The sequence below is a fragment of the Populus nigra genome, chromosome 15 (genome assembly GCF_951802175.1).
Source record: "Populus nigra chromosome 15, ddPopNigr1.1, whole genome shotgun sequence".
NCBI lineage: Eukaryota > Viridiplantae > Streptophyta > Magnoliopsida > Malpighiales > Salicaceae > Populus > Populus nigra.
The window spans coordinates 8,870,177-8,897,593 of NC_084866.1; the positions used below are offsets into that span (position 1 = coordinate 8,870,177).

The window sequence follows — 27,417 nt, forward strand, 5'->3', positions numbered from 1 at the left end:
AGGCACACTGATTACAATGCAGTGGCAAAAAAATCTCAATAAAATAAATCTCATCACATTAAGAAACATCATCGCTAGTAGTCAATGTTTACCACCGCCTGTTATTTAAAAACAAGTGAGTAATTATAATAACAAATATATATATATATATATATATATATATATATATATATATATATATATATATATATATATATATAGAAGACAAACCAAAATTTCAACAACTTCACCTATATTTTCAGAAAAATATTAACACGATAAATTTAATAAAATCAATAATAATTATCAATAATAATCAAAATGAGTTCATCTAATTTGATTCGTTCTCAATAGACATGAAATGATCATCTTAGAGTGATTTTTATGTCGACGGATGCTTCTACTATACTTGTAGTCTCTGAAGGATGAAAACCAACAATATAGCATTTACATCGAGAATTTAAGTATTATATATGTTATTATTCCGATCTTTTATAGCAGCTATCCATAATTACAAACTTGCAAAATAAATCTATTTATCATAAAGAAATTTATTATTTATGACAGAAGCACCTTAATTGTTATTTCAACAAGTAAAAGTTATATCTTGATTGCATCTATCGACCAAAGATAAATAAATAAATAAGCTACTCATCACCTTCGAATTGCACATATAACACATTTTAATCATTGTTAATAATCTTCTTTAATATTATTAAATTCATGAAATCAAAATCTTTTGAATTCTTTAGGATATACCTTTAAGATATCTTTTTTCCTCTCTTTCTTATTTCTCTTCCCATTCTCCTCCTCGTTATTTGTGACAATCCATTTAACAATTTTATACCATTGATTTCATCAACAGTGTTACTTTGTAAAAACTTTTTGAAATTGCTATTTTTTTAATCAGTGTTAGTTTAAAAAGAAAAACCAGTTGGGACCAAGGGGAATGGGATTCGGAGGGTATGAACGCCTACCGTGCTTTTTTCTTCATTCTTGTCAGGGCCCATAGCAAGAAGAGATTCATCACTGTGACAATAAATAGAAAACGAATAAATCCCTTGATGCTGACGACATGCGAATATGAATAAGAAAATGAAAAGGCAGGAGTTCATATCAAAATTGTCTTTGGGTCTTCCGAGCAGACATAGAGGAATTTATTATACGATCATGACGTGATACAGAACAGTTGCTATTGAAAGCGGGGGCGGAGGAACATAACGGCCCTTTACGTTTTCAAGTGGTAATACTTGTCCAGCAGCATCTCAGAATATTCTCCAAACGTGAGACAGCTATTGGCTAGCCCCAGCTGAAAACAACACAGGAAACGGGAGATCAAAAGTCAAGTTAATATCTGCTAAACACTCAGGCAAGAAGCACTTCCTTGCTGCAGTTATTGGCATCGACATCTTTGGCGGTTGCTAGCAGCACTAGTAATTTTTTTTTTCAATCAACATACAAACGCCAAAGTGTTACAAAAAGTAGCAGGCAATCACCTTTAACGAGGACAATAATTTCCTCCAACACGGGTAGAGGAAACTTCCTCCTGCCCACGTGTCATGTTTTTGAGTGAAAATGTTCTCCTACCTTTTTTTTTCTTCTATTTTCATTAAAGACAAGTTCCTCTCTTGATCCATAGACACCAAGTAAGCTCTATCTCCTCAAAATTTTCGGACTATTTTTTCTCTCCTCTCTCAAGACTCAAGGTCTATAATGCAAAACAAATAAAATTTGGGATCTAAATGAAAAATCCAAAATCCTAGGAGACTAAAGTAAAATAGAAGGATCAAAGTGTAGATTTACATGCATTTTTTAACAGTAAGAATGAAAGAGGCTTTCAGCTTATGCCAATGTCAATTTTGATCCCTATTCCTTGAATTTTGTTTTTTTACAATAATTTCAAAACTTCCCATGTAAAATCGACATGGCATGCAATGCCAAAATAATCTACAATACCCAGGGAAAGAGATTATATGAAATTCAAAGAGAATGAAAAAAATCCACTTGTGCCTCAAGTAACTCAAAATGAAATTTATCATGATTCAGCCAATGACTTTCTAATTCTAACAGATTTTCAATCAAATATGCAGCGTGCTTTGTAAGTTACAGAATTTAAAGCATGGACTACTTACATCTTTGTGAATATGCATCTCCTTGGGAAAGTTAAGTCTCTCATCCCTACAAGACAAGAAACACGTCAATATATCTTGCTCTGTTTAAAAGTTACAAGTTTCTCCGATAAAAAAAATACTGGTTAATGATGCTTGATGTCATCATAGCACAACGGTAAAGACATCATAAAATGCAAGGATCTTTAGTCCACACTTAGAGTTGATTAAAAAGAATAAAATAAAATTAATAACTAATTCATCCAAGTGTGTGTTAAGGAAGAAAATGGATGTATCAATCGCATGACTGCTGCCAACATTTTTGGTCTGTAGATCCATATGCAGTCTCAAGATTACATTGAAACTACCGGTGTTCAGAATAGTTCATTCACATAGCTATAAGGAAACGTGACAGGACAAGTCATGTTAATAGATTCTATAATTCATCTTTGTTAAATAGCATACCAATCGGGTTGCATGAATAATGCAAATGTTGATCTGTCAACACCAGAAGCCTCCTCCCCTTTGGGTGCCTACAGAAAAAACATTAAACCAGGACAGGTTATTACTTCATTATATTCCAAAGAGATTGTACAGAAAGGAAAAAACCACCAAGTTCATTGTTCACAGCTTAGATATAATGCATTATAATCTTAATGACAGGTGTCACATGTAACTCAGATGCTCCAACTTCAAACACTGAATTTCAGCTCAACCTCAGTTTGCTCATCATCAGTCGCAATATGCTAGATCAGGGTTACTTAATGGTATGACAAGCAGTTTGTCATGAAAAAAAGTATGGCTGGAATTTTACGTAACACCTTCTGAAAAAAAGTAGGGCTGCCACTTGTGTGCGGGGCTGCTGCAAATGGTCCCTAGACAATGACAGAGGGCAGCCCGCTCCATACAAGTATCACATATATCAGAAATGAATGCTTTATGGAACAAATGAAAGCATTTTTCTTACAAGAACGTAAAGCCCCTAGGAAGTAAATAAGTAGGAAAATAAAATGCCCATCGTATCTTTCATGCTCACTCAGCTTACTGTCACTCTGCATATTGAAATAACTGACTATTTATCTTAGACAAGCCCCTGTGGCACTTGAAGAAAACTTTCAAATTTATAAAACAAAGAGACATGCATGTGCTGTCATGCATCAATTGTTTAGGCATTTAAAAATCAAGAGATGTCAAGGGAGACAAATCATAGATCTTTAAGGAAAAGAATATCTGTAAATGAAATCATTTCCAACTTCAAATGTACAGAAATAAAAGTTCAAACCGAGCTTAAACCCTTCTTACTCAATCATATAGAAAAATCACAACAGCCCTTCAGAGCAGGAAAAACAATCACTTGAAAGCATGTCACCTCACGTTTTTGCTTTGATAAATTTCAACATAGCTAAGTCCCTTTCACCTAGAATTTTTGTTTCATACAATGACGCTGCTATTTTTCACCTTGAAGGATCACCAAACCATGCAGCCAACAACAAATACTAATTGTTGGTTCACTATAAGAACTAGTGCAATACACAACATGCAATCCTAAGTGTTAGTCCCAAATTATTTCCATTATAAAAATCAAATATGACAGTACCTGAACAGAGTGCGGTGTTGCACAAAGATAACCTCTTGACAGTATTTCAGCTGTTTCACCAATTTGGTACGCTACCTCACCTTCTCCAAACACAACCTAAAACATAAGAAACATACAAGTCAATGACAAACTTAGTATCATTCAGAATGTACTTAAAAATGTCATAACAAACGACATATGCTAAAAAGGTTCAGTATGAAGCAAGAACTTCCACTTATATAAAGCACTCGGTCTCATTTCTTTTTTGAGGTCTTCCCCAGATTCATTCTTTTTATTAGGGGTGGGGCTGCTTGAAGGGAACACGGTTGGTGCTGTACTAAATTCAAGTTGAAAAAGAAAAATAAATGGATGCTTTCTCAGAGTATCTGATCACCATTTCTCTCCATAAATACAACCATGTGGGAACCCATCAAACATAAAACCTGTGCCTGTTCTTATCATTCATAACTTTCAAGGTTTAAGATTTTGCTGTTCTATTAATTCGCAGCTTTCAAGGTTGAAACAAAATCGACTTGATTTTAAATTTGCTTCTTATGTTACAATCATTTGACATCTGCTCCATCTCTGTTTTATTTCATGAGAGGCAATTATGAATCAGACTTCTAAAGTTAATCTGAGGAATTTTCTAGGTTTCTTATGTTATAATCATTTGACATCTGCTATCTCTCAATTTTATTTCATGAGGCAAATGAGTGAAGATATGAATCAGACTTCTAAAGTTAATCTGCTTGGTTTCAAGCCAGAAGATTGGAAAACAAGATTGGAGTAAGTGATCCTACATTTCTAACAGCTAATATGGAGTCTAAAACAAAGGCTGGTGCTTCCAAAAGAATGAAGAATATGTTAAAGTGAACAATTAAATGAAGCTCATTATCATAGATAGCATTTTGCATAAGTAAAATGTCAAAGACAAGAAAGTTTACTTTGACAATTTGATCAGTTCGTGTTTTAATATAAAGGCCGGCAATGCTATCAGGGCAAGGTATTTCTACACCATCTCTCTTAAACATGGCACAAGTCAAACCTACATATCAAATTGAAACAAAAATCAGACACAAAGTCAACCCCAATTTAGAAATTCCAAGAAAAAGAAATATTCTGACCTCTCTACAAACTTATCCTGTCAATAACAAGTGGCAGGAAAAAAATTTGTAAATCCCAGGATAAATTTTTTTTGGAATTTAAATACAAAATCAGAAAAAGGAATGTATGTTGCTGAGAAAAATGCTTAAGCATGCACATCATCAACAAGCCTATATGCCCTAGAGAGAGAACAAAAATAGTATCTCATGAATTAAAAAGTTGATCACCTGTCAGTGAGCCATGATCTGTATGCCACCCACACCAAGATGATGTTGAGTCACCATCTGGGACACAATCACTGCATGTGATTCTACTTGTAAGTATTCCCTCCAGAAGCCACTTATTATATCATTGGAAGCACATTATTTTGACAGACTCCACCATTTCATGCAATTCATCATGAGATATAAACAACAAATATGAAGAGCTAACATCTGGAATACAGATTAGTGTTCCAGAAAGGAGTCAAGGACCCAAAAGACAGAACACTAAATTCAGTCTTCGCATGATATCTCTGCATTCAAGTAGACATTAACTGTAAACCACCATTAGTATTTCAAAAAATCATCCGAAGAGCCCTAACAACTTAAAGCAGCTCATATAATAAAGAAACAAAAAGTAACTACTACGAGGAAAATTTGGTAATGACATGCCCTAATTGGTGATAGTGATATGCCCTAATTGGTGCACATTTAATATTCTTTGCTGCCTCTGGAAAACTTTTTCTATCAAGAAGCAGCATTCAGTCTCATTCTTATGAATATGTGCATATAATTATCTTGTATGGTAGTAAGATTTTCTATTTCATAGTCATTTTGTATCTCCACTACGCTTTCTTCCGCAGATTTTACTCTCAACTTCTCTGAAATTTAGTGCCATGCTGACATGAATCAGGGCATCAAGGGTGAGGATACCAGCTTAATCAAGTTAGTCATGTAAATCGCAAAGTTTTATATTTCAATATAGCTACACAACAGATGGAATTATCAACAAGTCAGATCGTGACGACTGAAAATAGAATTGGTTCTTTCACATGAAGATTCATCAGCTATACCAAAAACCTGTGACGAGTAAAGTGGGAGATAGGAAAAGCATTACCTCCTTAGTGCAGGAAAATAATAAAGCAACCGGCCTTTATGACACCGAGAACGAATAAGTATCTGTTTGAGGCTTTCATTTTGATCCACTTCCATTCCTTTGGATACTACACGAGCTCATCAAAATCGAACAAATTACCAAGGGTAGTCAAAAGTGAAAAAATAAAAATAAAGACAAATGGAGAAAGAAAGAAGGATAAGGTAGGCAATCCACTCAGCAAGTGCTCAATCCAGCTCTACTCATACAAGGTGGTTTGTGACTCAGGTAAGAATGACCTCATTTCAAAATCATATACATGGCCAGGCTGGACTTTTTTAGCCGCAATTGCAGGTTGCCAACCATATGAAGATAATATCTATTCAAGTGCAATTCAGTGCTGATATGTAAAGCCTGGGAACTCTCATCTCAAATGGAAAACTATGAATCACAATTTTTGTTTCAAATCCAATGGGAATCCACAACCCTCTATTTAAAGAAGTTGGCTCCACCAATAAGGACATTTAAGGTGATTCACAGACTCAAACTCCTATATTCAATAGTTTCCCAATGTTATAGTTATGGCTAATTCAATTTCCTGGGCAACTAAATGATGGATTCTATTCTTCAGAGCTAAGGAATTACCTAAATACTCAGCAACATATGTGTACATGTAGAGGATTTGAATTCAGAGGAGTTCAATATATTATTAGCTTAATTTAAATAGCAACATTGGGACACATTAAGTTTTACCATATTGATCACAGTGATAAGCTACCATCAATCCAACATCATGCATCAGCTTTCCAAGTGCTTTGAAAGCTGCACATTAACAGCTGATGTTCAGTAATTTCAAAATATAGGAAATGCGGGAAAAAACAGAAAAGAAAAGGACCCTGATATAATACAGGCATTCTGTCGCATTATCTCAAAGTTGTCTCGTACAAGAAAAAAAGAAAAAGATCAGCATGAATGTATACCAAAGTACTGGTATAAAGACTACCTTCTCTGTTGTGAAAAATAAGGTAGTGACATCCAATAAAAGCTGGAATCAATGGTAATTGGAAGCTAAAACTCAATTTACAAAAAAGCAGTATAAAGAATATATGCTGCTGTTAATAAATGTGTAGATCATAAACACAAATAATTGCACCAGAAAGCAAAAAAGAAAAAGAAAAAGGGTTTGGCGACAGCTCATTGAAAGATAAACAACAGCAGAATTAAGGGGTGGTTGGCAACTGATTTTATAATTACTTTGATCAGCAAGAGGATGCAGAGAAGAACGTGCTATAATTCTTGGATAAACAGAGTGTAAAGCCAAGATGATTCCAATGATTTTGGCATCATACTGGACATCAAGGTGAGAATTCTGTATTTAAAAGGGTTTTATTGGATTGCAAATTGCAAATCAACAGCTTAAAAATTATTACATTTCAAAGACTTTAAGAGATATTTTGCAATATACTAATTCTTGAAGCCATAAAGAAACATCTGAAAAGGCAAGCACTGTATTAAAAAATATTTGATTGATAGAATCTGCAGCCTCAAAATCAAAGTGTTGATCTCGAACTTACCAGTTTCCAATTCTGGCAAAGCACTGCCAGGCCATATGTTTGAAGAACAATAAGACGGATACCTAAAAGACAGAGCGAGCATGGATGACAAGTTATGCAGATGAGTAATGTAATGTCTTTAACTTTTTGTAAATAACTAGTCTTTTACAGCACAAGAGGAAAAAAATTCCTCAGCTAAGCAAATACAGTGACATGAAAAACAAACCATGTGAACCATAAACATCCCTATTTTTTAATCTGCTTTGTCCAGAAATCAATGGTGTTAGGTCCAGCCTTATAAATCTACAGCAAAGCTTTCATCAATAAATAAAAACAAGAAACATTTCAACATGAGTTTTGTTTTCTAAGCTTTTACCGCTGTCTTAGACACATGTCAGTGGTAGGAACATCTAATATTGGATTTGCATAAAAAGAGCCTTTCAGTAGATCTGCACAGAAGATACAATAGGAAGAAAAAGGTAAGAGAAAAAAAAAATGATAGATATATAAAACATTAACTTGGATAAATGTAATTACAGTGTGATTATTGCAATTTATTGAACTGGATAGATTGATTATTAAATTTTAATATAATAGAAAGTTTACCAGGCTTCCCAGATTCAAGCTTCTCCTTCCCATGACTCCATCCAAAGTTATACCTACATGCAGATGGTGGGTAAAATGAATCAGGAAGTTAAACCACTACTGACTGCAGCCACCATAATGCCAACTACCATTGGGTTAAGAATAAAGGAATAGTATTCCAACTAAAAGGCAAGAGGATTCACTTGTTCCTGAGCTTCCAAAGTACATTTTACAGAAGAAAGAGAAAAAAAGAACAGCATACTGTATACACAGCTTTGTGTAACAAACATTTTGCAATACAGTATGTCTCTGACCATATACCATATTTAGCTATTATACACAGAATGTGGGTCAAGAACAGCATCTGACTCTTCATGTACATAAAATGGGGATGCGAAAGACATATAGAGGTAACTGAGTTAAAGAAAAAACTAATGGCAGAATCATTACTTACCTACTGTGTGGATCTTCAAGCTCATCCTTTACCTTTTGAGGAAGGTTGGCCAATCTGATAAGATTGAAGGATATATGCATCATAAGCTAGTGCATAAAAATCCATTTGGTTCTGTTTCTGAATGTTTTATATCCAATGGCACTCGTAATGAATATAGGAAATCTATTTCTGAACTTATACCTGGGTGAAAGATGTAGAAGATTTTGACGCAACGAAGAAAATCCAGGGACCTGTAATGATAAAGGGTAAAAAACAGAATCAAACAACAAGTCAAGCATTTAATACTTGTCTTTAAAGGAATTAAAGATTTACCAAATAAGTAAAAACACACAACAACCAAACTAGTCGCTATAGGAATCCTTTTGCACCATTCCGCGCTATCATATACAAATAAATTCTAATTCCGAAACGCAAAGTGATTATAGTGAAAATAGAAAAAAGGGAAAATAAAGAAAGAATTTTCAGAATATTACATCAGAAATTGAAAGAATCCCAAGGCCGTTGGGTCCAAAACCTTCCTCTATCTTGGCCGACAAGTCTGCATCCTTGTTCTACCAACATAAATTCAAACATAAATATATGTAATTCCACCACATACATCAACTTTGATTAAAACAAAGATTGCTCACGAACCCTGAGGTCAGTATAGGGTATGGTGACACTTCTTAAAGTGGGGAAAGCGGTTCCAGTTGAGCTCGACATCGTTTCGCAGGTAATCCGGCCGGGAAGAGTCCGATTAGAGGCAGAAGCCGCGTGATGGCGAAATACTAATGATTTATTTAATGCAGAGGAGAGGAGGGACCTTGAAGTCGTCGTTGTCAATGTCGCATGCCCTGGTAATGGTGTAAAATCAAGCATCAAAGCGATATCATTAGTATTTCGGTGCTACTCGAAAGTGGCAAAGCCACTAATGGGCTTAACAACATTTTTTATTTTTTGTTATTTATTAAAGAATTATATTATCTTTGAAACAAATAATTATTATTATGAAAAACCATTATAAAATAAGAAATATAATAGTCAAGTTATAAGAATTTTAATTTTAAGAATAATAGTCATTATACTATATTTAAAAAAATTAAATATAAAGAAAATCCGTAGACCATAGTGAAGTGTTTGTTTGCTATGAAAAAAAAAAGTCGTAAAAAACAGAGCATCTGCACGCCACTCTCATTAGGCTCTGTTAATAAAGACGCCTGCCTGATGGTTGTATTGTAATGCAGATGGTTGTTTTACCATTCAACAGAGACTCGATTTCTTTGATATACAAACAGATGGTTCCAAGGAGAGCGGATAAGCAAACGAAACACGTCCAGACCAAATCATATAGTCAAAACTGACGATATAAAAGGGAAATCTAACTGGAATCGGATGCTTTTGATAGTTTTTCTACTACAACATTTGGGCTGTACAACTGTCCCTGAGAATCACTCGAGAGGGTGAGGCAAACAGGCCAGAGACAATGCACTTCGAGAGCTTCTACCAGCTCCAGTACAATATTTCACCTGAGGGTAACTGAGTTTGGGAAGATTTGTGGTGCTGTCTTCTTCTTCTTCTTTCTATCTTTTCTGGTTCATGCAGTCTCTATTCAACTTCACCAACCAAATCATGCCTGCAGAAGCCCGGAGGATGCAAACCTCATAATTTTTTCGACAAGGTGCTATGTAGAAAACAATTGGCATGTACAGATATGTGTTAACATACCCCAATTGGAGCCGGTTCAGGAACGTCAACCAATCGTTCCATTGTTTGTAACTGATCATACGGAGCAATCTGCATGACATCAAGAGTACTAAATGATGAAAATTTGAGCACAGAGACTGGAACACAGGAGGGCCCTTTCTAAAGTGATTACTGAAATAGACCTATCTCTTATCAGAATAGAAAAAAACTGTTCATTTGATTTCTTTTTTCTCCTGGAAGTTATGGTTATTACGGGTGGCACACATGAAACTGTTGTAGCATGGCAATTGAACCACCCACTACGCAGTCATAACTTCGTTCTGATGAGAGGTGACAACTACAAAATATGGTTTGTGTTAAGAATATAGGATGCCATATTCATGAACTGTTTATAATCATAGATTTGAACGTGGCCATGTATATTTAGGTAGCAATTTGATAATATTCTAACCCGTAAAAGAATCCAAAAAATCATACACCAATCAAAAGGAGAGAACTTGCCTTGTGTGGTAACAGCACTTGTCAGAAACATATAATTCAGCAACAATCATAATAGTTTACCATAGAAATATTTATTTAGCGAGTAAGATATGGAGGACATCATGTCACCTGGCTAAATCCATCCGGCCATGTTATTTGCACAGCGTAGTTTCCCATAGGCCGAATTTCTTCAGGTTCAATATCTTCTGGAACATCAGCATATTGCAGTTTTTGCTCCCCGGTCCATTCATCCTATTTCAGAGAGGGAGGGGAAAAAGACAGGGCCAAGGGAGGCAGCCAGCAAACAGCAGAGGAACAACATATTGAGATTATGTGTGAGTTTATGATAATAACAATTGAATTCGACCATAATAAGACTTTCTCAAGGCTGGTCTTCTTGCTAGAGTTTTTTTTTGGCACTCTAATCATTAGTCAAATTGTCTAATATAGAATTAGGATCCTTCTACTTTCCGTTCAATCTACTACTTTGTCTTTCAAGTCACCAGTCACAAGCTTTTGACTTTTATCTACTTTGTTTAGCAGAAACCTGTTTACTTCTGTCTGCAGATTTCTTGGCGAGTGTTATGCGACAAGTTACATGATAAGAAATAATCAGATCATCACTGTATGCAGTGCTTCCTAGAAAATCTGAATTGGAACGTTGAAATACTACTTTTTTCCTTCATCGACATTGGTTCTTGTTGATTTCTTTGTCTGGTTTTCTTTCACCCCTTTCCTCTGCCTTTTCCCAATTTCATTGTATTTTGGGGATCAAAATAGATAGCTTTCTACTGTTTTCCAGTCGTTGAGTTTTGCTCCTATTTTGGACAGTACTACTTCCACAATCACATCATGTTATCAAATGAACATGTGCTGCAGGCTTAACACAGTATAAAAAAACCTAGGGGTGAAGGAAAAGAAATAAAAGGAACAACGATTTGGACTCTAGTACTTCTCCAATTACATCATGTCACCGAAGTTCCACTCTTCAAAAAAATAATAAACAAAAGTTTTGTTGGTCTTAGCTAACTCCAATGAACGAGACACTCTTGGATTGAACGAGTTACCTCTTGATTTTGATTTGACAGTTAGAATTTCAGCTTTTTCTGGAGCATGAAGAGATTATGTTTGCAATAAAAAAAGTCATCCCTCAGATGCATGAAGCTATCTTGTTTTTGACAGTTCTCAAAGTGCCTGTTTGGTGTTGCTGTACACTTTTAAAGTAGCTTTTACCTTCTTGTGGTGTAAAACCAGAGCTTGGTTAAGATCTGTTTTGCTTCGAAACAAAAACACATGCTACTTTAAAAAGAAGGTGATTTTCTTTTAAAATAATGCAAAAACCTACTACTTTTAACCAAAAGAAAAGCAATTTATTATGAAATCTACTATCTTCTCAAGTAAAATTAATGTCTTTACCATTGAACTAAGCAGTCGTTGGCTCCATTGATTTCTTTTTAATAAATGCCAGTGGTAGCTTTGTTTCAAAATATAATGGCTTGTTCTATTCTTAATGGCAATGTACCATCATCGAGTCTGTTATCATTGTAAATGTGGGCGTAGATGGTATTACGTATCTTAAAAAGATGAATTAGTTGCATCATAACATACCACACTTTGGGCAGAGCGATCATTCCGTCTCACTGTTGCAGGATGCAAAAGGAACTCTTCCTCTGAATCCGGCACCTTCACCTTAATTGCCCTGATTGATTTATCATAGGTGACAGCTGTTGACACTAGAATGAACATAACATAAAAGGAATTTTATTTCCAGCAAGAAAGTATTGAAAGTATCGCAATTAAAGTTCCCAAATACTTAAGATTTCAATTTTGGTACAAAAGTTTTTTGCTTTCTTGTACCAAAACACCAGGGTACAGAATATTTTTCAGTGTACCTTGTTGGCGAATCTTGGCACACTGTTGCACAACACAAATTCCAAGGTTCTGAAATATTTTTGCCACTTCACCTTGAGGATCAGCCGCCACTTCAGGCATTCCACCATCTCCAGAAGCAGATAGCTGCACAGATGATGGAGTGAAAAATTATAGTTTGCTTAATCATTTTCAGCATATGTTTTTAAATTTCTAATGGAGTAATAAAAGGCTATAATGAAGTTAAAGTGCAGCACTAAAAATCGCGAACACTTTGACATTGAAACTATCTAATTTGAATGTAAAGATCTTATGGCATGCTCGTGCAGGACGGAATTTGTTCAATGATTGTAACCAAAATTAGATGCACAGAGGTCACAGTGCCAAACATAACTAATTTAGAATACTTTTGGGAAAGGGAAATTATCCGAGATAAAGAAGAGAATTTCAGCCCTGAGTGCAGGAATCTAGCAAGTTCACAATATGAAAGTAATGCCTATCCAGTAATCTATCTAAACAGATTACATGAAAGAAGTTTAAAGTATGTAGCCAAGTAGATTTCAAGTATAACCGACGATAAGAACACTTATATAGGGCGTACAGTTGGTCTAATCGGAAGATCAAACAGATGAGGGATTCCAAACTGCTGGACAACCTGCAAATATGTAATAAGAAAACAGTGAAATATCCGCATCTGCTAAACATTATTGATAATGAATGAATTATCCGCATTGATATCATATTAATAGAAAATTAGATTTTTGGATAATGAGCATGCCTGAGAACCTGAACCTCTACCAAATGGGTAATAGCGCTTCCCATCGGCATCGAAGTGGCACATATTCTCTACTACAGCAACGCATGGCACCTGTACACTTGAATAGACAACATGAATATGTAAAGGTAACAAGTATCGTACATATTTTTTAGTTCTCTTACATCATGTTCATGAGTATTTTCATCTCCATACAGATAATTTCTACCTCCATGTATGTGAGTGTGTGTGTGTATACATGTTGAAAAACAATTCCAGGGTGATTGTAATGAAGAAACGAACCAAACCTTAAGCTTTGAAAACATGCGAACTCCTTTGGCAACATCGATGAATGCTAGCTTTTGGGGTGTGGTAACAATAACAGCAGCAGTTAATGGGACTACCTGAAAATTTATTTTATTCAGCTGAATTGCGGAAATTAAGCATAGGAGATGCCATGCAAAAAGCACATTTCAGCACAGTCTTTTCCTTTTCTTTCTACATTTGCCTATAGATAATTATAACTCACATCAACAACAATTAAAAGCTAAAGCACATTCAACGGGTAATATCAGTTGAGCCATGAAGGTGAAAACACACACCATTTCTCAATAAATAAATAAATAAAAAGAAAGAGAAATGGAAACCAGGGGGGGTGGCAAAACCTGGCATAAAGTTAGCTGTATATCACCAGTTCCTGGAGGCATGTCAATAACAAGGTAATCCAGCTCTCCCCTGCATTGAGATATATTTAAGATGTGAATCTGTGAAATTAATAAAATGAACTGAAAATTAAATTTGTAATATCAATCGTATAGTAGTTTATAGGGAAAAGTCGAAATGTGAACTGCTGTAGAACTGAAACCCACAAACATCTGAAACAGCAATATTATCAAGCTCCTTTAATTAGTGTTTCTGCTACACAAGTTCTGACTTTTATTTAGAGCCACAACATACCATTCAGTGGTGGTCAGTAGTTGATCGATGACCCCAGAAACCATTGGACCTCGCATTATTGCCCGCCCTTGTCCAGCAAATCCAAAAGATACCAACTTGACTCCCAAGTATTCAGTTGGAATGATAGTTCTCTTCTCCGGATTCTGTAGAAGTTCTTATGCATTTGTAATTGCAGCATAATCAAATTGCTGTAGAAAAGAGTTCATTTTAAAAATACTACCATCTCCAGCAATCGGTTTTCCGGGGAAACCATTGTCGGTAAACTTGGACCATAGACATCAGCATCAAAAATGCCTACTCTAGCACCCATACCAGCCAAAGTATATGCAAGATTTACTGCTACAGTTGATTTCCCAACGCCTCCCTGCACAACTTTTCACAAATAACAGTCATAGAAACGATACTGTACACATTAATTTTAGTTTCAGTAACCAAAGACATGATGGCGCAGCAGATGGCACGATCCATGAAGCATGATTTCTACTTTTCCCATCAAAAACCAAGGGGAAATGATAACTTATGTTACAATCTCTTAGTAACTAAAGCACTTCGTATTCAGGATTGTGCACAAAAAATCGGAACTTAAAAACAATGTTAATGTAACGTACTTTAAATGAACAGGGTACCCCATATAATATCATGCCGATATGTTTGAAGCACATGAGGTGTCAGAGTCGAGTCTTTATTAACTTCTAGCAATTGTCAGAAGTAATAAAGAGCCAATCCTTATATAATCAAATATAAAGCAAGAAAAGCAGCCAAAGTTTATAGGAAGCTTACCTTGCAACTTGAAACTGCGATAATATTTGAAATTGTCTGCAACCCTTGGGGAAGTTGCCCTGCATAAACTGGTCTGGCAGGCTGTGCTGACATCGTCACTTTGACGTTCTTGACCCATGGAAGCAAGGCTACCACCTCATTTGCCTTCTGCTCAAACTGTTGCAATCAAATCTTGTCATACTTACTACACCACAATTGCAAACCATCTACATTGACGATCTTATCAAAGACTCTACAGAGTTGAAAAGATTTCTATAGGATCAAAGAACAAAAGAAGGTCACTGGAAACAGAAAGTTTCTAAATCATGTGCGTGGAGACCAATTAATACTAGGGACAGGGGTTACAAAGAAGAAAATAAATGGGATTTTGATTGTTACTCATCAAAAAGTCATCCACACATTTTCACTATCAAAGAGTGATGATAGTGTCATTTACCATGTCTTTGACTGGACATGCTGGTGTTGTGAGCTCCAACCGAAATGAGACCTGACGTAATATAGCAAACGTTTCAGCAACGACATTATACTTTTTATGCATATCAAGGAAACTTTGGATCTCGTGTTCGAATCAACCTCTCCTTGAGCTTCATCAATATTGAGATCTTTCACGAAACCACAAGAGACAATATCAGTTCCAAAGTCTGGATCAATAATCTGAGACAACGCTTTCAGCACATCACTCTCAGCATTCCTTGTTGATACTCCAGAACCGCCAGCTACATAACACCCAAAGGAATATTGTGTAAGATATACAACCAAAAATAATACCAGAAAAAAAAAACAGGATGACGCAAATGACTACAAAAATATTAAGCAAGATAAAGAAGTACACTTCAAACTCCAGAGCTGTACTGAATTAAGAAGGCAAACTGGACTACAAGGGCAATAATCTAGATCGATGGCTTACAAAATGGAGTCTCTACATTATAATAATAAAAGAAAGAAAGATTACCTTGAACAGAAGAATTAAGAGCTCTGGTTTTCTTCAGGTAGAAGCATTTACGAGGTGGTAGTTTACAAGGCTGATTGTTAACAGATAAATGAAGCCATTTCTCTAGAGATGAGAACAACCCTGCAACAGAGACCGCAATCCATTCTTGGAATTCAAAAGCTACCTCAAAAACACTATAAAAGAAAAATAATCTCAACGGAGTAGCGAATATTGAAGTTAGTGTGTTACGTTACCTTCTTTTGGTCGCGTGTGTAAGCTTCGCAAGGAGAGGTTATGGCAGGTTGGAGCATAGAGAAGTTGCATTTTGAGTGGGAAGGATTGGAAGGGAGGGAGGGAGAAGGGAGAGATCCTTGTAGCAGAAAGCAAGCAGTGAGTGGGCGTTTTGAGCCTCACGTTCTCGTGGCTTAATGATGCGGATGGATGGATATAAACAGCATAAAAAAAATTTAAACTCATTCCTGCAACGACGGCGTTTACCTCTTGCCTCTCTTTCTTCTTTGTTTGTCTCCCTGCCAGGCGCCCAGCCCCACACACAATTTTTTTTTCAGTGAATTTTTCCGATTCCCTGGATCTTGAATAGTAGCTCGTCGTTAAAACAACATATTTACACTAAATAAATAAATTTTCTCATGTCAATAATAGGATAATAATGAATAATCTAAATAAAATAAAAAAGATAAAAAACTGAAACTGATCAAATATAATAAAATTAATCATAATAAAAGAGTTTTAAATGATAAAGAGAAGCTATTAGAGACCACCTCAGCAGAGTATCATGCAGTGTTAGAGACTACATCAGCAGAGTGTCTTGCAGTGTCCATCAACGCAACAAATAAAGAGCATGGCCAGCATCACACTAGCATAGTAACAGCACCAACAAACATCATTAACAGCATGCCATGCAGCATAAATCAAGCAACAAATAAACGGATTGTCAGCACCACATTAGCAGCATAAATGTGCTGTAACCAAATGAATTCTGTTTTGATTAATTAGTTGAGGGCCTCTTCACCATAAGAGACAAAATAGTTTGTTAAGTTAATTGTATATAAGTAATATTGTACATGACTATTATTTTTGAGCTAAATACAAATAAGCTTCTCAAATCCTTCGTGTAAAAGCTCTCTTCATCATTTACTTTCTCCTTCAGTTTGTTATATGGTATCAGAGCAATAGAGAGCTTTATCCATGGAGGCTTCATTGGAAGATCAATCTTCCCCAAACACACCACATAACCCAAACACCAACCATACACAAAATGTTAATCAATATTTGAACCTTCACAGTCACAGCAATCCCTTTCGGTTAGATATTGGTGACAATCCAACCATAATTTTGGTCACAGTCTTACTCACTGGCGACAACTATGCAACCTGGTCTCATGCAATGCAAAGAGCTCTTCGTGCCAATAACAAATTAGCATTCATCACAGGAACTATCAGCTAGCCAACTGATCAAGAAGATCCTCTTTTTGATTTGTTTGAGCGATGTAATGACATGGTGGTTTCATGGCTCTAGAACTCTATCAGTAACTCTATCAGGTCTAGCATAGCATTTATCAACAGTGCTCGAGATGTTTGGCTCAACCTACAAGATAAATTCTCTCATCAAAATGAACCACGCATTTACCAACTGTGCAAGAGTTTAGCTAACCTCTTACAAGAGATTGATCCTGTGAGTGTTTACTATGGCAAGCTCAAAACCCTTTGGGATGAAACATTGATCTATGATCCCATACCATCTTATAGCTGCGGAACCATGAAGACTATATCTGAACGTTATCAACGTGACAATGTTTTCTAATTTTTGATAGGTTTAAACGATTCTTATTCTCCCATATAGGATCAAATCATGTTGTTTGATCTCATCCCCATCATTACTCGAGTTTTCTCTATCATATAACAGTAAGAACGTCAGCATCAGCTTACCTCTAACTCCACACAACATGATGCTATGGCCTTTGCCATTAGAAAACCCTCTTCCTTCATTACCAAGTTTCCATCCCATTCTAAATACAAAAAGGAAAGAACCTACTGCACTCACTGCAAAATTACCAAACACACACTTGAAACTTGCTTCAAAGTTGGCAATACTGAAGCCCCTATATGTTCACATTGCAACTTCACTGGCCATGCAGTAGAAAAATGTTACAAGTTGAATGGCTACCCTCCTGGCCACAAATTATTCTCTAAGTCCAGAAGTTCTCATGTTCTTGCAGCACGATCAATTTCCACTCTTGCTACCAATATTGCAGATATCAGTGACACTCGTATTGGTTTAACTAAGGATCAATACACTCAACTCATGGCTCTACTTCCACCAGGGACATCTACCACTACTCAGACCTCATCGCGACTCCATACACCTCTCGCTCCTCATATCTCTGGTATACACTACTGTTTAAATGCTCACACACACACTACATCCTCATCCCATCCTATACCTTGGTCATTGACACAGGCGCAACAAACCATATGGTTTGCTGCCCCTCCTTTTTCACTATCATTGTCTCTACTGCCTCTCATTCTGTTGCATTACCAAATGAAACACATGTTCCTGCTACACACACTAGCACCATCCAATTAACTCCCTCTATTTGCCTCACACAAGTTTTGTGTGTTCCTTCTTTTACTTTTAATTTAATCTTTGTCAAAAAGCTGATGACTAATCTTACATGTTCTATCATCTTTCTCTTTAATCTCTGTGTTATTCACGACCTTTTCTCTTGGACAATGGTTGGGAAGGGTGAAGTGAGGAATGAACTCTATCATTTTGTCAACACCAACTTCTCCCCTTCTCTCCTAGCAAATACACTATCTCATTTTTCTATAAACTCTATTGCAGCTTCTGTTTCCCATCACCACACTACTGCCAATTTATGGCACTATCGTCTAGGACATCCATCCTCCCCTATTATGTCTTCAATTATAGACCCTGTAGTCAAGAACAACATCTTAAATATCAGTAAACAATCTTGCTATGTTTGTCCTTTAGCAAATATCAGAAGGCAGGTATTAATTACACCGAAACTTTCTCTCATGTCGCAAAGCTTGTTACTTTTAGGGTCTTACTTTCCATTGCAGCAATCAAATGATGGTGTCTCTTACAATTTGACGTCAACAATGCCTTTCTTCACAGTGACTTGAAAGAAAAAATATATATGCGCAAACCACCTGGTTATTCTGTAGGCGGGGCCAATCAAGCCTGCAAACTTCTCAAAAGTCTATATGGACTCGAGCAATCCTCACGCCAGTGGTATTCCAAATTTTCTCTTTCTTTCATTGCTTTTGGTTTTACACAATCCAAAGCTGATTATAGCCTATTTACTAAAGTGGATAACAATTTGTTTACTGCCTTACTGGTTTATGTTGATGATATAATTGTTGCTGACAATTGTTCCTCTTCCATCGCATCCCTTAAATCCTTCCTACACAAACAATTTAAAATCAAAGACCTTGGCTTTTTACTCTATTTTCTTGGCTTAGAAGTTGCTCGATCATCTAAAGGTATTCATTTATGTCAGAGAAAGTATGCCTTAGACATCTTGGCTGATTCAGGAACCTTGGCCAGCAAACCCCTCAAGCTGCCTATCGAGCAGAACTTTAAGCTCAACAAAACATTTGGAGCTCCTTTGTCAAATCCCAGCTCATATCGTCGTCTTATTGGTCGCCTTTTATACCTCACGATCACTAAGCCTGATATTTGTTATCCTGTCCAGATCCTTAGTCAATACATGGATACACCTACCAACATACATCTAGCCACAACTTATCGTGTTCTTTGATATATTAAATATGCACCTGGACAATGTATTTTATTGCCTTCTTCCTCACAGATTCAACTCAAAGCATTCTGTGACTCTGATTGGGCTTCCTGCCCTGACACTAGAAGACCAGTCACGGGTTATTGTATATTTCTTGGAGACTCTCATTTTTTGGAAATCCAAGAAACAATCTATTGTCTCCCGCTCATCAGCTGAGGCTGAAAACCGCTTTATGGCTTCCACTTGCTCAGAATTAACTTGGCTGCGATATCTCCTTCAGGACCTCTGTCTTCCTCACCCTCAAGCTGCTCAACTTTACTGTGATAACCAAGTTGCTCTTCATATTGCTACCAATCCAGTCTTTCACGAACGGATAAAGCATATTGAACTAGACTGCCATCTCATTCGTGACAAGATACAAGCCAGCCTCATCACCACTACTCATGTTGCTTCTCACAGACAGTTATCAGATATTTTTACAAAAGCTCTCCCTTGTTCTATTCTACAACAGCATCTGTCCTACATGGGAATAGTTAATCTCTATTCTCCATCTTGTGGGGGGATATAAGAGACCACCTCAGCAGAGTGCCCTGCAGCGTTAGAGACTACATCAGCAGAGTGCCCTGCAGTGTCCACCAACGCAACAAATAAAGAGCATGGCCAGCATCACACCAGCAAAGTAACAACAGCAACAAACATCATCAACATCATGCCATGCAACGTAAATCAAGCAACAAATAAACAGACTGTCAGCACCACACCAGCAGCACAAATGTGCTGCAACCAAATGAATTCTGTTTTGATTAATTAGTTGAGAGCCCCTTCACCATAAGAGACAAAATAGTTTGTTAAGTTAATTGTATATAAGTAATATTGTACATGACTATTATTTTTTAGCTGAATGCAAATAAGCTTCTCAAATTCTTTGTGTAAAAGCTCTCTTCATCATTTACTTTCTCCTTAAGTTTGTTATAGAAGCAGTTGGTTAAAACGGTCATACAAGTTTAAACACTCATAAAAAAATTAAAAAGTTTAATTTTATTTTATTTAGAGTAAGAATTCTCAATTAAATAACTAATTAAAAATCACAAAATTAATTTAGATTTTACTTTTTTTCATTTGAAGAGCATATTTATGTGTTTTTTTTATGCCTTTTCTTTTGTTTTTTTTATTGCACGTATTAAGAATATATACATCGTGTTCAGAATGCAGGGAGGCTTATCTAGGTAATTAATTTGGCAATGTACTAGGTTAACTTTTCCCATCTGTAGCTTTAACCAAAAATTGTTGGAATGTAAAAAAAAAAATAATAGATTTTCAGATTTGTTTTTCATTATCATTAAATTTAATATAACAATTTTAATTTTAATTTTTTTAACCAAAGTCTTGCTTAGTTTAAATTTTAAATTAAATTGTATAGAAATTGTCATCACATGACTTTATCAACTAGATAGAAAAAAAAATCAAAGAAAAAAAAAGAGTTAAGTTCATTTTAATCAACTCGTCAAATCCATGACTGGAATTACGGATTCCACTGAATTAAATTAATTTATTTATTTTATTATATAATAAAAATTACAAAAACAATTTACAATCATCTTGATACTAAGAAATAAAAATCAATAAAAACCTATAGCATAACTAAAACAGAGCCAATAAATAAATAAAGGAAGAAACAAATCCCAAAGGGCCAATAAAAAGAGCCCGGATCATAATATATAATTTAACGAGTCAATGCATTGGATAGATGGCCATGGCTAGTTTATATGCATAGTGGAAGTAAAACACTTTGTTTGTATTGCGCTCGATAAATCTCCTGAGCTTTCTGGTCTAGCATTCCACAATTTGTCTGTGCGCATCTGTGCGTACAACCGTTGTATTGTTATAATTATTTTTTAAAATATTTTTTATATTAAAATATATTAAAATAATATTTTTTATTTTTTTAAAATTATTACAATCCAGAACAAAAAAAAAATTAATTTTTCACAAAAAAATAATAATTTAAAAGAACGTCTATTTTAATTTCGAAATGGGCATCTGACTAAACGTAACAGTCATTCATTTTGGAGATCGACCAGCCAAATTATATAAAGATTCGGTCAGGAGGAAGAGTAATGCAGTCTTGACTTCCAATCAACTAACTAATTTCAAAAAAATTCGACGTAGACTACAAGACTATAAATAAAATCCGCCATAAATTAGCGTACCCTTCTCTGATTTAAAGAAGGAGAGATAACAATAACAGCATCCGAGCAGATAGATATCCTACATAGCTACAGTGCACCGAGAATGTAATTAGAACAATTTAAAATATGGCAGGCAAATCCCAGCATGAAGCCTTCCACCACACAAGGCCTCTCATGCATTGTCGTTGCCCTCCAATAACAATGCAACCGTCTCCGCAATCAGCAACCAATCTTTTAGCCGGACAAACTTGTCCGTGATATAAATGAATCACTCCCGACAGTGATTGAGAAAAAAATGCCTATACAAAGAACGGCAAAACAATCAGAGGAAATTTATCGCACTGAAAAAATAATCATGAAGCAAATGGCGATCCTGTGTTTTGGAATCACCCGCCCTAATTTAATGCCACAGCTTGCCGCAAAAACCATTCCGTGGCCTCTTGCTGGATATGATATCTGAAAAGGAATCAACCAACTGTCCCGCCAAGCTACTGGGATCGTCGTTCAAAGTTTGGATGAAGGTGTTAACCACTCTACGTTCTTGTTCTGTTGATCTCAAGCTAAACCATGTCAGCAATTTCAATCTAAATTCCTGGTTAATGTGACCCTCGCATTCCAACCATCGGATTGTCTTCACGCAGTACTCAAAGTTCTCATCCAGGTAACCTGAACCACTGGACACATGGAATGGTGATCCATTTATCAACGTGCTATCACAGTCATGCAAGTCTTCATTTGCGTGTGCAGCCCTTTTCCTGCACAACTCTGACCGGGAATCAACAGTAGGCACTTCCCCACTTGGCCCATGCATCCAGGTCTGGGAGTCACCACTACCATGAGATCTCGCTAAACCATTTTTCTCTACCTCATGAGAAGCAGCATCATCATCTGCCTCAATGGCCTGCTCCAAAGAGCACCCATTATCCTCATCACGGGAGGACTCAAATGGAGGAGTCAGCTCTTCATTCAAATCAGGCATGGAAACAACATTTAAGTCTAGCCCATGTGAAACAGATGGCACTGGATCTTCTGAAGTTTGAAGCTTGACCAGTTTACTTGCTCCACAGCATTTTTCAGTATCAGCGCTGCAAAAACCTTCAAAGCAGCCTTGCTGTTGAGCCCCAGCCAGATGGAGTATCTTTCCAAGATCACGAACCTTGAATCCAGAAGAATTAACTCCAGTTGCAGTTTCAGAATCCCTGTTGTAGCTAGAAGTACATCCTCCAGTGATGGTATTCTCTTTCTTACTATTCCTTGCAACTGAAGGATTGGGATTTTTGTGAATTATCTCTATGCTCTTGGTAAAACACTTTGCTTCGGAGTGACCCAAGTCACCAGCCTCTGTATAAGAAACAATCCGAAAAGTATACTCTGTACAAGGCTGTAGATTAGAGATCAAAATCCTCCTCTGAGATCTTGGAAACACGCAAATAGGTTCTTTTGCATGTGTCTCTTCTCTACTCTTGCAATACCAGAGTTTATAGCCCTTAATGTCAGCAGATGATGCAATAGACAATTCAATTAAAATAATTACAACAGATGAGGACTTCACTTCTTCAAATAAGAATCTGCAAGCAGCAGGAAGGGAATCCTCTGTGGAAAAGACAAACATTAGATTATCCATTTTAAGTTTTCAAGATCACAATTTCAAACAATAAGGATACCAATAGAGAATGCTATAATGAACCCTAACCTCTGCAATTTGGGTTCGCACTAGAGATGGTAGTGAGCCATTCATCAGCCTTTTCAATTGCAAGAGAGCATAGTTTCTGCACATCACCAGCGACAGAGAGTCTGCTGACAATGCCACGTGCCATCTTGGCAGAAACACCATCTACTGGACCCACTTCTATTTCAAGTTTGGCCTTGGCATCCTTGACAATTTCATGCAGTTCTTTAAACCTTGAAGTCCCATCAAGTAGCCTGTAGCTCAAGTATATCCTATAACAGAGCACATCAAGTCGACGAGCATCCTTTGCTATAAGTAGCTGCTTCTTCCAACTTCTGTCAGTATTAATCAAATCACAGCAAAACATCAGTCCATGGATAAGAAACTATTCCAGAAATACAAAACTATTCCAACTTCACTTCCGGGCAGGTACAGTCTATAACAGAAATTACCCTCTTGACAAGCCATTAGATCACTAAACTCAGTCTATATCATTATAATCATTTCCCGGCAATAAAGGCACATTAAGAAGCACTTTCTTCCATATAAATAAATATTTTTTAACAACACACAAAATTTTCATTAAATGATATAGGAGAAATTTGTTAAAAGCTACCACTGGAGAAAATCTGTGCAGTTCAAGACATCAACCAAAAGTTGGAATAACTGATCAGATGGCTCACTGAAACCAACTTGTTCAAGAATGTAGAAACCATAACAAGCTTGGAATTTACTTACCCGAGAATCCCTGAAACTTTACCACAAGAAGCACAACAATAACTACCATCTAGCTGCATCAATTGGCCAAGGTCAACAACCCCCACCTTTTCACGTTGAAGGGCACATTCAATATGACAAGATAGCTCACAGGAGTCCCCCTGACCACTTTCGGATGTGCAAACCAACCAGAGACTGGGGTCTTTATTGTCGTCAAATAAATGACAAATACAGCATGAGCACCTCTTGCAAAACGTGTCGTCAATGGATAGAACAGCTCTACAAGCTGAATTTTTACATATCCATGAGTTTGAACATCCAAAATCAGGTGATTGCTCAGAAGCAGGTACAAGTCTCATAGGATTTTCCCCTTTTCTTTGTTGCTTCTTAGAAGAAGGTTGATTGTTGGGACTGGAAGAAGCTTTTTTGGTTTCCAGCTTCTTGGTAGTTTTGTTACCTGTCTTCATAACTTCTGTCATTTTGCTTTTTGATGAAGCTGTCTGTTTCTTGTCCTTATCCAAGCAAGTTCGAAGAAGTTCCTTTTTGGGACCAGATTTTAGGAACTCTTGAAGGAGTTCTGGACTTCTTGAAGCATCATCTGAATTGCCATTTTTTTCCGGGGTGCTTTGCACACTGGAAGAAAGGCTTTGAACACCAGAAACTGGAAAGGAACAGCAAACCAACCAAAAAAAAAAAAAATGGAGTTTCAGCAGAAAATAGAACACATTTTTTCTAGTAAGTAATTCATGTGATTAATGCATGTAAACATGATAGAAGCTGTCTAACTATATTTATAAAGTTTTACTATCAAGGCGGGTAATATGGTTCTTTCTTTCTTCATAGGTCAACCCCACTTAACTTTTCGATATCTCTTCACCTGTTGGTGCCTTCGATTTAGTTAAATCTCTCCTTTATCAAGGCATTTTTTCTAAACACCACATTTGGTGCGTACCTCAATGCTCTTTCATACCAAAATAAAAAAAAAGCCTTTATCTTTAAAACTTCACCTTCTTTGTCAGCTAATTTATAACCACTCCACTGTTTTACAGATGAAAAATTATGTTAACATTGCACATAAATAGAATTGCAAAATGGAGAGCAAGTTAATCCTCCAAATAAAAGAGTATGAAACCAAGACAATGAGAACTAAAGTATTAAGAGCCCTAAAATGCCTTTGAATGTCAGACAATGAAACACCTAACAAGGCTGTCAAAGCTCTGAATTATAAGATGCAACAGAGAAATAAAACATAATTGTACCCGGCAAAATTGGTTTGGCTAGAAATTTTCTCAATATTTCTGAATCCATTGTAGTCCAAAAAAAAAAAAAACCAAAAACTCTCCCCCAAACCAAATAGATAGATTACCAACCACCTTGCACAGAATCACCCATTTCTTCATGCAGTTGGAAACAATATATAACCCAGCCCACAGGAATTGCAAGAAATGTGTAAAACACATTAACACAAATTTGTTTTGGCATCCATGTTTCTTGGTAAAAACTAACTCCAATACATACAACCCTAAATATCTAATTGGAAAACAGTATCATATTACGGCTGAGAAAAACAAGACGCAGCAGCATCAGCAAAAGGGATCCAGCTTAGAAACATTAAACTTTATTTCTCCTTCCCAATGAACAAACAACTGAAAATAATGGGTAGGCAACAGGGTTTGCTACCGGTGAATGAAAACACAAAAAAAGAAATCAACGGGAATATCAGCCAATAATGAGTACAATCTGATTGACAAATCAAGTGAACAATGTCATCATCAAAGTAAAGACTTATTAAGAATCGCCACAACCGCTATGAGTAATGGCAAGGGTAAGTCATGGCACTGCTCCTAGCTGCTGGATTCTTAACTGAGCATAGAAAGGAAAAATAGAGATCTCAACTGGTATATAGAAATGGATAAAAGAGCATACCTTTAGCAAGGAATGTATCCTCTAAGTCCATTTTAAACAGGTCGGCAAACTAATTTTAGCTGCCTTACCTGTCACCATAAATTCAAACACCAAAATGCCTTTAAATTTACTTAATTTTTTTTTAATGTTCTTCTCAATTTTTTTAAGCAACGAAATAAATTGCATTAACCTAAAACACCACAAATTCCAATGTATAGCAACTGCTTTGCAAACTAAATTTTGTAAGAAAAATGCTATCACTCTCTACAACAACAACAACAACAATAATAATAGTATCTTTGAAGATTAGAAAAAAACTTTCAGTACATTGAATAATACTCAACACATAAGCAGAAACAACCGAAGAAAAAATAAATTACTATAAATTAAACTTATAGAAAAGGCTGAATTAAAGAGTAAATAGTGTGTAGATGTCCGTACATTGTCCTAAATTTTTTAAAAATAGAAAAAAAGAGCTAAATAATTCTCAGTCAGGAAAAATCAACACGTAATTTTGAGAAATCAAAAGAACAGTAACGGATCTGAGGCAACAAACAATCAAAACCAAAATTCGAAAGCAAAGGGAAAGGGGGGTTTGGGAGAGAGCACGTTGTTACTTAGTACCTGTTGATAATGGGCGAGGAATCTAGGGTTTTTCAATGTAGCCAAATCAAGAGAATTGGTTTATGAGAGAAGACACGAATCCAAGGCGAACAAGAGAGAGAGAGAGAGGAAATTTCTTTTCTTCGAGTTTATTTATTACGTTAGTTTCTTAGTTAGAGCCTTGAGGGAGATTTGTTCACGTTTTAGAGACAGGAGGAGAAGTTAGTCACGCTCGGTTAATACGCGTAGAAGCAGTTGGATCTGCTACAGAGAAGTGTTGGCTGTGCCCAGCAGAAAAGGTTCGTCAACCACTGCCACTTGATTCAATTTGAGCGCGTGGCCTTCGTTTCTTATATATATATATATATATATATATATATATATATATATATATATATATATATATATATATATATATATATATATATATATTACGTAGATGAAGTTATAACTTTTTATTTATTTATTTTAAAACATGAATATTTATTTTTCGTACAAAAACACTTACACCATTGATTTCAAGATTAATATTTTATTTCCCTGTTTATAAGAGAAAAGGATATAATTTAAATGATTAAATTTTAAATTTATTTTTTAAAAATTATTAATTTAAATTTTGTAAATCTTAAAACCACTAAAAACTTATATGATTATTAATTTTAA

The 27,417-nt window shown here is 35.9% G+C and overlaps 3 protein-coding genes across 3 annotated transcripts; all 3 read right to left on the reverse strand.

Moving 5' to 3' along the window:
* Window positions 1-1,063: 1,063 nt before the first annotated feature.
* LOC133673839 (uncharacterized) lies at window positions 1,064-9,298 on the reverse strand. Its single transcript, XM_062094744.1, has 15 exons — window positions 9,067-9,298; window positions 8,907-8,984; window positions 8,614-8,663; window positions 8,434-8,487; window positions 8,001-8,053; window positions 7,771-7,843; window positions 7,416-7,477; window positions 6,595-6,663; window positions 5,866-5,971; window positions 4,995-5,065; window positions 4,608-4,708; window positions 3,685-3,780; window positions 2,553-2,620; window positions 2,112-2,157; window positions 1,064-1,288 (listed from the first exon to the last, which is right to left on the reverse strand). Exons 1-15 carry the CDS (start codon window positions 9,289-9,291, stop codon window positions 1,208-1,210), a joined length of 1,233 nt encoding a protein of 410 aa, XP_061950728.1. The 5' UTR covers window positions 9,292-9,298; the 3' UTR covers window positions 1,064-1,207.
* Window positions 9,299-9,616: 318 nt separating this feature from the next.
* Window positions 9,617-16,318, reverse strand: LOC133674549 (fe-S cluster assembly factor HCF101, chloroplastic). The gene is made up of 16 exons (XM_062095728.1): window positions 16,142-16,318; window positions 15,909-16,028; window positions 15,530-15,672; window positions 15,393-15,443; window positions 14,957-15,112; window positions 14,397-14,540; window positions 14,177-14,319; window positions 13,885-13,954; window positions 13,528-13,623; window positions 13,244-13,333; window positions 13,067-13,120; window positions 12,489-12,612; window positions 12,205-12,329; window positions 10,726-10,848; window positions 10,138-10,206; window positions 9,617-10,045 (listed from the first exon to the last, which is right to left on the reverse strand). The coding sequence occupies exons 1-16, from the start codon at window positions 16,209-16,211 to the stop codon at window positions 10,040-10,042; spliced, it is 1,584 nt and encodes a 527-aa protein (XP_061951712.1). The 5' UTR covers window positions 16,212-16,318; the 3' UTR covers window positions 9,617-10,039.
* Window positions 16,319-21,850: 5,532 nt separating this feature from the next.
* LOC133674481 (VIN3-like protein 1) lies at window positions 21,851-26,998 on the reverse strand. The gene is made up of 5 exons (XM_062095595.1): window positions 26,776-26,998; window positions 26,173-26,240; window positions 24,268-24,907; window positions 23,554-23,864; window positions 21,851-23,453 (listed from the first exon to the last, which is right to left on the reverse strand). Exons 2-5 carry the CDS (start codon window positions 26,201-26,203, stop codon window positions 22,261-22,263), a joined length of 2,175 nt encoding a protein of 724 aa, XP_061951579.1. The 5' UTR covers window positions 26,204-26,240; window positions 26,776-26,998; the 3' UTR covers window positions 21,851-22,260.
* Between the last annotated feature and the right edge of the window lie 419 nt (window positions 26,999-27,417).

Bases quoted from the DNA above. Each gene is read 5' to 3' on its own strand.
- LOC133674481 (XM_062095595.1), bottom strand. From the start codon at position 26,203: ATGGACTTAGAGGATACATTCCTTGCTAAAG. The intron at 24,908-26,172 runs GTATGCTCTTTT...GTTCCTTTCCAG, and splicing joins GGATACATTCCTTGCTAAAG to TTTCTGGTGTTCAAAGCCTT. The intron at 23,454-23,553 runs GTTAGGGTTCAT...TCTTTTCCACAG, and splicing joins TGCGAACCCAAATTGCAGAG to AGGATTCCCTTCCTGCTGCT.
- LOC133673839 (XM_062094744.1), bottom strand. From the start codon at position 9,291: ATGCTTGATTTTACACCATTACCAGGGCATGCGACATTGACAACGACG. The intron at 7,478-7,770 runs GTAAAAGCTTAG...TCTGTCTTTTAG, and splicing joins GACATGTGTCTAAGACAGCG to GTATCCGTCTTATTGTTCTT. The intron at 5,066-5,865 runs GTAATGCTTTTC...AATCACATGCAG, and splicing joins TATTTTCCTGCACTAAGGAG to TGATTGTGTCCCAGATGGTG.
- LOC133674549 (XM_062095728.1), bottom strand. From the start codon at position 16,211: ATGCAACTTCTCTATGCTCCAACCTGCCATAACCTCTCCTTGCGAAGC. The intron at 15,444-15,529 runs GTTGATTCGAAC...ATATTACGTCAG, and splicing joins TTGATGAAGCTCAAGGAGAG to GTCTCATTTCGGTTGGAGCT. The intron at 13,624-13,884 runs GTTTTGCCACCC...ATAAATTTTCAG, and splicing joins TACAGCTAACTTTATGCCAG to GTAGTCCCATTAACTGCTGC.